Source organism: Convolutriloba macropyga, chromosome 15 (assembly GCF_964194025.1).
Source record: "Convolutriloba macropyga chromosome 15, txConMacr16.3, whole genome shotgun sequence".
NCBI classification, from domain to species: Eukaryota; Metazoa; Xenacoelomorpha; order Acoela; family Convolutidae; genus Convolutriloba; species Convolutriloba macropyga.
Genome location: NC_134482.1, coordinates 11,716,998 through 11,728,936, shown reverse-complemented (window position 1 = coordinate 11,728,936; position 11,939 = coordinate 11,716,998). Strand labels below are relative to the sequence as shown.

Genomic DNA, 11,939 nt, shown 5'->3' with positions numbered 1-11,939 from the left:
AGGTCGAACGAAATGGCCAGCGATATTAATGCGAGCAGTAAACATCAGTATGAGTCATTAGATATCAGTTACTGAAGTATGAGACTGAGAAAAAACTTAAAATTTTTGAAATCTCGAAAAAAAACCTCAAACGATAATTTTTACAAGATAGCACCCCATAGTTGTCCACAATTTTCACTGATTTATTGAGGAACGCCTCTGACCCACCGGAAGTTTTTAACACGATGCACAACTTTTTAGAGCCATTCATGAACCAAACAAACATAAATGAAATATGTCTATATAAGTCGCCATAAGCAATTATACGGTAAAAAATTACACTTTTTCTAATTTCGCCCATTTCTAGTCTGAGATCATTTTAGGTTATATTTATGATCTATTAGTTAAGCTATCATACAATATAACCCATTGTTCATTAATTTTTGTTCGAATGCTATATTTTTGAATGCCCTGCACACTATCAGAAAACAAACATGAACGTATGTTCAATCAGAAAATACTTTTAATACAATTATCCATATAAATACCAAATTTCAATCTTTGTAAATCGGTTACAGACATTCGAAAAAAAGATGCAAAGTTTGTATCGTGTGAAAGCAGAGTTGAGGCAATTTTCTCAAATGCCAACTTCAAATACGCATCTTGTCGGTTATTACCCAAGGCTGAGGTGTGCGCTCAAAATCGTCTTGATCAGACGTTCCCAGACCATAAGTGCCTATGATTTGTCTCAACAGCGCTCAACAGTTTCTGTGCGTTCGAAGTGCGCGCCCATCCGTCTTTGATCAGACTCAAGTGCGCTCGGAAAGATCTCTGATCGAAAGACTTCGAACGCAGGTTTATCGAATATCTTGCGCTCGAACCGTTTATGATCAGACCCATTTCCCCTAGAACTGTATATGATGAGACCCCGCTGCGCTTGAGGACGTTTATGATCAAACTCAAACGCGTCTGATCAGAAAATGATTTTAATTATGAACAAACTTCATAATTTTGCTATAATATTTTTATTTCATAAAAACTGATGTGTGCTGTAGTATACTCACCTAAGGAAAAACTAACTCTGAAAGTATTGCTGGGGACGATAAGACCCAATTGTTGAGAAAACAATTTTTTTAGTATATCATTAGTGAATATTTCTGACTCAATGGATGAACTTAGACAGCTTTCCATAAAAAACGTCTTGATCTTCACTTAATTATATTTTCTTCTAAAGCGGACCAGCATTTGTTATCAGCTAGACCCCTTGCTTCTGAACCGAGCCATGGGTCCTTAGACGAGTCTCTGATGAGAACGCTGCTTTATGATGCCTCTTGGCAGAGTCAACATCTCTCAGGTAAAAAAAAAACAAAAATATAATGCGCTCGAAATGGCCTCTGATCAGACCCACTTGCATTTGAATTTGTTTCTGATTAGACACACTTGCGTTGAAGCCGTTTATGAACAGATTCAAGCGCGCTCAAAACGGCCTGTGATCCGACTCAAGTGCGTCCCTGCGCTCAAAACTTCCCTGTAATTTCTAGCGCGAAAAGGTCAGGTATGTGCTGGAACTGGTCTGATCGGGACAATTACGAGCGCAAACCTCAGTCTGGGACAGCAAATACTTTCTCTAATCAATGGTGTCAGATTTTCTATATTAAAATTTTTTTAAAAAAATGTACATCAGAAAAGCTCGTCTTTAGTGTTGGGGCAAGTTTTGCAGTGCTTCGCAATTACAGATAACTCCGTGGGCGAATTTTGCTTATTCTTCGGGAAAAGATCAATTGGCCAAATCTGAGATAAACATTAAATTTTAACAATTTGAATTGAAAACACACAGCATGCGATCTACCTTTGTTGGCGCTTGTACTACTTTTTTTTACCGTGTCAAAGTGATGTTTACAACTCTCAGAGAGCTTTTGGCAATGTGATTGTGTGCTTATTCGCAGCAGCGAATAAACAATACAAATGTTGATAAATGCAGATAATACTCAACGCTTAAACTTACTAAACCTTGTTATAATCAGCAAAACATATATTATACATATAGATTTTATTTTGCATCTTTTTTATCTCAGTTTTTAGTCGATTACTGCTTTCAGTTCTCAAAATGAGAGGGTTTTCCCATTTGTTTGTTACTGTTGTTGTTTATATTGTTTACTCTGCGAAAAGTCAGAGTATTAAGAACCGGTCTGCAGCTTTGTATCGCGAGCAAGCGATGGCGGAGGAACTCAAACGACAGGTAAAATTTGTTCACCACTATTTTGTAATCTTTCCAAAGTTTTTTTTGTTGTTTTTTTTTGTTGTCCAAAGTTTATTCATCAATTTTTTTTCTGTCATTAAAAGCAGGTAGTAATATAAATTTAGACTTCGAGAATTTAAACTGAAGATAAGTCAAATTTGAACCATCGTAGATTAAGTGTCCTATCAGAAAAATTGAAAGAAAAAAAATAAATAATTTAAAGAAAGAGAAAATTAAAGAAAAAATTAAAGGAATTTCCATTGTTGTTGTCTAACGGCGTGAAATGATCTGTTTATGTTCGCTAAAAACTGGAAATTTTTTGATGATGGCTAAATAATAAAAATGCAATGTGATCATTTTTTTTTTGAAATGTCTTGAGGTGAATGATTTTGTTCTATTCTTTTGATCAAGATTTTTTTTTGCTCTATGCGTGTTTGTTTTCGAAGCAATTCGCATGTAGTTATTTTTGATCTACGGAAAAGATAATATCCAACTCAGATCATACTCTGTCTCATCTGATTTTTAATATTAATATTTTAATAGTTTGTCAATTATTTTTGTCAGTCTATTAAGAGACTCTATTGTGAATAAATTTGTTTATTGATTTTTGTGAGTGTGAAATATGCAGAAATTGGCGAGTTAGATGAACCTGGATGCGGAAAATTTTAATTTTTCCAACTGTATATTTCCCACCAGCCCGCTTCTTGTAATTTTTATGTAATTTTCATCAAAACCTGAATGGCGATTAAACAACCGGATTGGGTTCCAGTTGCTTCCCATCAATAAATCAGCGTTTATCATTACACCTTAGCAATCTCTCAATAAGTCAGTTTACTTTCATAAATAAAAACACCATGGTGCGCCGACGGTTTATCGTAAATTCGTAGAAGTAAAACTGCATGAAACCTTCTCAAAAATTTCAAGAAAACAGAAAGTTCTATAATTTAACCCTTGTATTTTCAGGAGAGGCTCCTATGAACCAACTTTTTTTCAATTTTGATGTTTCTTTCTCCGATGTTGCTACTATAATGTACTTTTGGAGGAAAAAAACGCTAAATCGTAAGTAGCAGTGACACTGATCTATCATGTTATAGGAAGAAAGGGCTAAAAATTGCATTTAAAGATGTAACTTTCCTGTAACCCATAGGATGGTAGCAAGCTAGCATAATTTAGATTTTTTGTCTGCTTAGACTTGAATCCCATTATACACTGAGTGTCAAAAGTAAACTAGCACCCCCTTGTTTTACGAAGTAAAAATTCAAAAAAAAAATCATTTTTTGACACAAAATTACTCCATCTTGCAATAAAAATTCGGAGAAAAACTTTACACCATTGCACCTCTTTGGCTAGCAGTCTTGCCGACTTATGAAATTCAGATGAAACGTAACGTTTAATAACAGATAACCCAATGTAAAGTTGAAAAACATTCAAGTTTAATTTTTGACGACAAATGTCTCAAAAGGCGATTTCTTATCATGCTTTTCAAACTGTTTTTGAGTTTGCAATTGCGTTAAGCATTAGAGAGGAAAAAAGTGTGAATATAATAAAATTTCGTGAAAACTTTGTTTTTCTTGTGAGAGTTGGATGGAGTTTGTCTACTTTACATTGGGGTATCTGGTAAGAAACCGCTACGTTTTATCTAGATTTTGTAAGTAGGCAAGACCACCAGCCAAGAGGAGCAACGGCGTAAATTTTTTCTCCGACGTTTAACTGCAAGATCAAGTAAAATTCCATTCAAAAGTGAATTTTTTGCAAAATTTAGGCGTGCAAATTTACTTTTGACTTTCAGTATATATCAGGGCCGTACCATTGAACTTTTTACGACCGAGATGCACTTGATTTTTTACATAGTAATGTGCTATATAACAATATACAAAATGTAATTGGGGGGCATAAAAAGTATGCTTAATGGGATCCCCCCAGCAAAGAGTTAAGCATTTAAGACGTCGCTGTGACGGCTTTCAAGTTTATGTGCATTTCTCATTCTTGTTCGATTATTCTAAGCTATAATTCAGTTTCCTAGAATCTGACTGCCGGCTGAGTATTGAATTCAGACCTTTTTCCTCATGTGCACAGAGTATTACAGTTTATCTAGTATAAGAATGTACATAAAAATTGAAGTGAAATTTTTGAATAACTCTCATGACGTATTTCAAAATGGTGACTTCCTATTACAGGTGCGAAAATACAAAACACTGTTTAAAAGATTATGAAAGAGGAGGGCTTTTGCAATTGTTTCGACTGAATGGTTGATCTGCTATGGGGGTCTCTTCCGTCCCCCCCCCCCCCCAGTTTAGTCGACATATATATTTTACGCCCGAGGGGCTTTTTACATAGTAATGTGCTATATAACAATATGCAAAATTTAATTGGGGGCATAAAATGAATGCAGAACTGGATCCCCCAGCAAAAAGTTAAGCATTCAAGACGTTGCTATGACCGGTTATTTAAAAAGAAGTCGACACGTGATTGAATATACGTAGAGTGAAATGAATGAAAATTGTTTTTACAGGATGGACGTAACTTTTCAAAAAGTGCGACTAGCTGAACAAAGTGTTGGCTTGAGGAACTTGGAAAGAATTTTGCTTAATTGCATTAACGTTTCAGGGAGCTAAATTTTTCATGAAGTTGTTTGTTTTCTTATTGTGAACTAGTAGGGAATGATTACACTAAGAAAAAAAAGTAATAATAGTGGAATAAAGTTAAGTAAATAAAGTTTAATAAAGTTGAATAAATAATAATATAGTTAAAACAGTTAATGGAAAAACAAGTGTTGTTTGTTCTATTCCTCAATAAAAAGTTAAAGTTAAAATAAGCTTTGAAAGAATAAAGTAAATTTCCTTAATTCAGTTACGAAAATTTATTTTTATGTTACTTTCACTTCACCTATATTTCAGTTAAGTAAAAATTTAATTTAATCTTATTAAGGTAAGTTCCTTTGACCTTTTTTCTAACGTTTCCTGTAGAAAGCGTTTAAATCTTTTTTATTCCTATGTGGCTACTAATTAACCAATCCAGTTTATTGGAATCGATTGTTTCCTTTTAACTAGGAAAAGATGAGAGAGACTACGAAGGTGTTGGTGAGTCTGTTGAAAGACTACGACAGTCGATTGAGACCCAACTTCGGAGGGGATGCTGTCCAGGTGAATGTGACTATGAATGTGGACTCCCTTGGGCCAATCAGTGAGACTGAAATGAGCTTCAGAGTCGATATCTCATTCAGACAAATGTGGTGAGACATTTAAAAGCTAAATATAACTAAATATAATCAAAATATAATTGATTATTTCAATTTCTATATAGCTTAATAACAAAAAAATGACTATGTACTGCCCCACAACAAACCCTATTCATATTGATTGGAAGTGGGCTTGCGGGATAAATAAATATTTATAAAAGCTAATATAGATGAATATTTGAAGGCTAAAGAAATAAACTTTTATAAGCTAAAAATTAAATACTACCCTAAGCTCCCGCATACCCACTTCATATTAATGTGATGTGGATTGGGGGGGGGGGGGGCAGAACATAGCTATTTTTTATTTATTTACCCGTACCTTCCATTCAGTCAGCATCAGAACTGAATCAGAACAATTTCAGAATAATTTTAACTTTCAGCACTGATTCAGAACGTTTTCAGAATAGTTTCTGTATTGATTCTGAAACTTCTCTGAATCAGAGCAAAATTCAGAATCTATGTCCTCTGAATTTCTCTGAATCAGAAGAAAATTCAGAGCGCAATTCTGAATTAGTTCTGAATCAGAAGAAAATTCAGAATGCAATTTTGAATTAGCTCTGGATCAAAATGAAAGTCAGAAACTTTTGACAACACTGCAGGAAAGTACAAAAAAAACTTCTTGTCGGTTATTTAACCGTTATTCAAAGGCTTTTTGATTTTTTTTGTGGAAACATATTAAAACTCAGAAGACTTTGGGTACGTTCAAGCAATTTCAATGCAGCTGTACGGATGCTTTGAGTTGTGAGTCTGCAAACATTTGGTGAGAAAAACATTTGATCAGAAAAGTCTATTTAAATTGTGAAAAGAAGTTGTCTTTATTTAAAGAAGTTGCAACTTTCTCTATAATCAGTTTTAAAATAGGTTTTATTGGTGCTGTAAAAAATTAAATTTTTCCGGCATTTTTTGGTTAAAACGAATTGTATGAGCTATGTGAACTGTGAATCTGCAAAAGATTTGGTCAGAATATGGTTATTTGAGAAAAAGTTCTCATTATTTGAAGAAGTTGCAAATTCCTCTATAATCCGTTTTAAAACAGGGCTTTAGTAGTATTGTGAGATAATGAGTTTTTCTGGCATTTTTGGTTTAGAACTAGTTGTATTGGCTATATCAACTGTGAATTTGCAAAAGAAATGGTCAGAATACGTTTATTTGAAAAAAAGTTGTCATTATTTAAAGAAGTTGCAATTTTCTCTAAAATTATAATCGTTTTTAAAATAGGTTTTAATTGATTGTGAAATAATGCAGTTTTCCGGAATTTTTGGTTTAGAACTCGTTGTATGAGCTATTTGAACTCTGAATCTGCAAGAGAAATGGACAGAATACGTTTATTTGTGAAAAAGATGACATTATTTAAAGAAGTTGCAATTTTCTCTATAATCAGTTTTAAAATAAGTGTTATTGGTACTGTGAAATATTGCAGTTTTCCGGCATTTAAGGTTTAGAGCCAGTTGTATGCGCTATGTGAGCTGTGAATTTGCAAAAGAAAGGCCCAGATTAAGTTTATTCGAAAAAAGTTGTCTTTATTTAAAAAATGCATTTTGTCTATAAACATTTTTAATAATAGGTTTTACTCGTAATTTTTAAACGAAAATGTTTTATTGGCTTTTTTGATATTTTTCACTTTGCAGGCGTTTTAGGTTCTAAACCCAGTTATATGGGCTATTTGAACTTTCAATCTGCAAAAGAAATGGCCAGAATTCGTTTATTTGAAAAAGAATTTTTCATTATTTAAAGAAGTTGCATATTTCTCTATAAACAGTTTAAAATAGGTTTTATTGGTACTGTGAAATATTGCAGTTTTCTGTTTTTGTTTTGGCTTAGAACCAGTTGTGTGGGCTATGTGAACTGTGAATCTGTAAAAGAAGAGGCCAGAATACGTTTATTTGAAAAAAAAATTGTCATTATTTAAAGAAGTTGCAATTTTCTCCTTAATCCAATCATTTTTAAAATTAGGTTTTATTGAAATTGGGAAAAATTGCTTTCTTTCGGGTTTTATGGCTTAGAACCTGTTGTGTGGGCTATGTGAACTGTGAATTCGTAAAAGAAAAGGCCAGAATACGTTTATTTGAAAAAAAAGTTGTCATTATTTAAAGAAGTTGCAATTTTCTCCTTTATCCAATCATTTTTAAAATTAGGTTTTATTGAAATTGGAAAACCTTGCTTTGTTTCGCGTTTTATGGCTTAGAACCTGTTGTGTGGGCTTTGTGAACTGTGAGTCTGCAAAAGAAAATGTCAGAAAACATTTATTTGAAAAAAAATTATCAATTTTGTCATTATTTAAAAAAGTTGCAATTGCAATAGATAAGTTTTCAATAATACAATATTAGTTCTGTTTTGTTGATAAACAACTCTTATAAATTGTGCTAGCCATTTGTTAGCTTAAATTAGTCTTATACATAATTTTTTTAACGGTTAACTGCAAAAATTCGTTTTTTAATAACCTTGGTACAAAAATTAGCGTTTGGCGCATTCGACCTAGATTTTGAAGTGCAATTAGTAGTTTCCGTTCTCAAAATAGCTCGTTCTTGTTAGCTAACCGCGCTTGTGTTTAAAATTGGTCGCCAATTTTTTCTTTTTGACGATTTTATGAAAGTTTGAAGAGTGTCATTTTTTGCCAAACTGTACAAAACAGCTTAGCCTTCATGTTGAGGTGGGAATTTTTCCCCACCTCTTCAAGAAGACTGGATGTTAACCAAAAAGCTAAATTAAACCAGAAATACACCCAAAACTTACTGACAACGTTGTTTCCCGTTGTTTGACGTGAGCTTTGTTGATTTGGGTCTTCGCTTGTAGCCTAAAAATTGGAGTTTAGATCAGTCTTTTTCGTTTATTTTTTTAAGTACTTGACCAAATTGAAGGAACATGGTGGCAATTGGTTGACAATAAACTGTTCTTGCTTCTCCTGTTCATGGTCTTTGTAGCCAGAAGGTTAAAAAAGTTTTTTTTTCAAATCTTCAAAAATTCGATGTTTTTGGGTCATGTTGGCCCAATCTAAATTCGGTACCCCCAAAATACCCAGTAACCCTACATATATAGGTTCGTTAGATTCCTCATATAGTGGTGGTTATCCGCATATATATTTTCTATATAGTTTACAGTCCTGAAAATGTTATTTAGAACTGTTTTTCAATGATGAATGCAGAAAAACAAATTTTTTCTCAAGTTTTATGGCTGAGCGGTGTTTTGTGCAATTGAACAAGTTTTTCGGCGTGCATTTTGTGTTTTCTAGACATTATTTAAGTTTTTGAAGCTAATTGTATCAATAATTGAGTTAACTCAACAATTTTTCTTAGTTCACGATTTCATCAAATTTCTGTGGATGTTGTTTCATGTCAAAACACACAAAACATCATAGCCTTCATGGCGAGGTGGGAAATTTTTCCCACCTCACCATGAAGGTTTTCCGTGACCCAGAAGGTTGAAGTTGAGTAGAATCACAGCCACAAGTACGCCGGGAACGCTGTTTCACGTTGTCTTACGTCGGTTCCCGAGATTTTGGGCTTCGCTGATGGCCCAAAAAATGGGGTATAGAATAGTATTTTGTTAATATCTTCTAAAGTGCTGAACCAAATTAAACGGGAGTGGTCGCATTTTGTTGACATTGAACCCTTCTTGCTTGCACTGTGTAGTTAGTTTCTCAAATCTGCCTGATCAAAAAGTTATTAATGATTAAATTTGAAAAAAGTCGAATTTTCGGGCTACTCTCGAGTTTAAATCAGTCTTTTTCTTTTATTTTTTTAAGTACTTGACCAAATTGAAGGAACATGGTAGCAATTCGTTGACAATAAACTGTTCTTGCTTCTCCTGTTCATGGTCTTTGTAGCCAGAAGGTTAAAAAAGTTTTTTTTCAAATCTTCAAAAATTCGATGTTTTTGGGTCATGTTGGCCCAATCTAAATTCGGCACCCCAAAATACCCAGTAACCCTACATATATAGGTTCGTTAGATTCCTCAGATAGTGGTGGTTATCGGCATATATATTTCTATATAGTTTACAGTCCTGAAAATTTTATTTAGAACTGTTTTTCAATGATGAATGCAGAAAAACAAATCTTTTCTCAAATTTTATGGCTGAGTGGTGTTTTGTGCAATTGAACAAATTTTCGGCGTGCATTTTGTGTTTTCTAGACATTATTTAAGTTTTTGAAGCTAATTGTATCAAATAATTGAGTTAACTCAACAATTTTTCCTAAATCACGATTTCATCAAATTTCTGTGGATGTTGTTTCATGTCAAAACACACAAAACATCATAGCCTTCATGGCGAGGTGGGAATTTTTTCCCACCTCACTATGAAGGTCTGCCGTGACCTAGAACGTGGAAGTGGACCAGAATTACACCCACAAATACGCGGGAACGCTGTTTCTTGTTATTTTACGTCTGTTCCGGAGATCTTGGGCTTCGATTTTAGCCCAAAAAATGGGGTACAGAACAGTATTTTGTTAATATCTGCTGAAGTACTGGACCAAAATAAACAAGAGTAGTCGCATTTTGTTGGCACTGAGCACTTCTTGCTTGCAGTATTTAGTTGGTTTCCCAAATCGGCCTAATCAAAAAGTTATTAATGTTCAAAGTTGAAATAGGCCGAATTTTCGGGCTATTCTGGGTGACCCAAATTTCGATACAACAAAACGCGCGATTTACCCAACAAGTGTTAGTGTTTTAGAATCCGCAGTTAGTGGGGAGTATGCCCATATATATTTTCTATAGCGTTTTACGGAATTGTGATTGTCAAATTTGGCTCTGAAGTCAGGTCACCTCGCTTTTTGGGTCATTTGGTACGGTACCTTATAATTGCTATAACTCCTTGAAGAATGTACCGATTGTGCTCATTTTTTAATATGATGCGTATCTCAAGCAGTGCTACAAACACTACTAAGGGCGTTTATTTTGGTGCAGCCGTTTTAGAGAAATTGGCTAGTAAACTTGCCCTCGATTTTAGCCCCAGAAGCGGTTGACACCCCGTTGTCACCGTTGACACGTACCTTGAAGCTTTGAACTATGTTACAAATCTTAGTGTTTTAGAATCCCCAGTTAGTGGGGAGTCTCCCCATATATGTTTTGTATGTAGTTTTACGTGGTCCAGGTAGTCAATTTTAGCGATACGTGACGCGTACTTGTCCTATTTGGTTATTTGGTACGGTACATTTATGTTGGAATATCTCCTCGTAGAGTGAACCGATTTTCGATCTGTTTGTTGATTTGAACTCAGCTTGAGCCGTACTTGAATCCCTGTAAATGGCGTTTTGTTTTTTTCAGCCGTTTTTGAGAAATTGGCCAGGACACATACCCCCATTTTCACCGATTCGTGTCCGGTACTTTTCGGGTATGCACATGTGAGATCAACAAAAAAGACGAATTTAGCCCCGTGAATGGGTTCTTTAGACTCCCCTGATAATGGGGATTCTCGGCATATATGTTTTATAGGCCATTTTCCGTATTTCAGAAGGTCAATTTTAGCTCTGAAAGTGGTGTTCCTTTTTACTAGGGTCATTTGGTACGGTACCTATTTTGTGCTATAACTCCTCGAAAACTGCACCGATTGCGCTCATTTTTTGATATGATGCGTATCTCGAGCACTGCTTCAAACTGTACTAAGGGCGTTTTTTTGTTCAGCCGTTTTTGAGAAATTGGCCAGGAAAGTTGACCTCAGTTTGACTTACTGAGGAGAGAAACACTACCTTGAATATTAAACTTGTTATGTGTTGAATTTAGTGTGTCAGATTCCTGCGTTTGTGTGGAGTGTCCCAATATATATTGCTTACCAGTTACTGAGTAACCATGTTGCAGCACCACCATGTTGCAGAATAACCATAAAATTTGTTTTATATACTATTATTCTAAGGTGAGGGCCTCGGGCCCCCATGAGGTGCACACCCCCCCCGCCCCGTTGAGACGCCGGTTAGTCGGTTTCCCCCCCGCTGGGTTTTTGTGCACCTCATGTTGGGGATGTAGTTGCTGTGCGGACGTTTTGGGATTAATGGCATGACTTCATAAACTGATAATTGATATCCTTTTCAGATAGACATTTAGTTATGGCTGATTCGTTAAAGGGCTTCAAAATTCCCCGTATTAGTGAAAGACCCTCTTATTATCGGTCAGATTCTATTGAGATCTTCGACTACGATCTTCTGGAAAAGGTCAGTTTTCATGTCTTTTTATGTACTTGCATGTATGCAGTAATGCTGCCGAGTTACAGCGCGGGAGACCCCTGCATTTTCTAGGTAGCATTAATGGACTTTTATTAACCCATGTAAAAGTAGTATTTTATAAGTGAGTTCTGATCAAACCAAGCCCAACGCATATGTTGTGTTTCCATTTCAAAATTACAAGGTTTGGGATTTGGCTCGAGCGCACTATGTCATTTCGGTCTATACTGTATGATCAGAGGTCACTTCAGGAATCGACTCGTCTGGTCACAGGCGGATTCAAGCGCACATTAGTCTGATCAGAGAACTATCAGAACCTGTTACATGGGCTATGT

At 35.0% G+C, this 11,939-nt stretch overlaps 1 protein-coding gene across 1 annotated transcript in view; it reads left to right on the top strand.

Annotated features, from left to right (window-relative positions):
- The first annotated feature begins 1,962 nt into the window (after window positions 1-1,962).
- The window catches only part of LOC142353990 (gamma-aminobutyric acid receptor subunit pi-like), a 45,301-nt gene continuing 35,324 nt past the window's right edge, over window positions 1,963-11,939 (top strand). Inside the window, exons 1-2 of the mRNA XM_075406231.1 lie at window positions 1,963-2,218; window positions 5,269-5,450. Of these exons, the coding sequence (XP_075262346.1) occupies window positions 2,087-2,218; window positions 5,269-5,450 (314 nt within the window). The 5' untranslated portion in view covers window positions 1,963-2,086. The remainder of the gene's footprint in view (window positions 2,219-5,268; window positions 5,451-11,939) is intronic.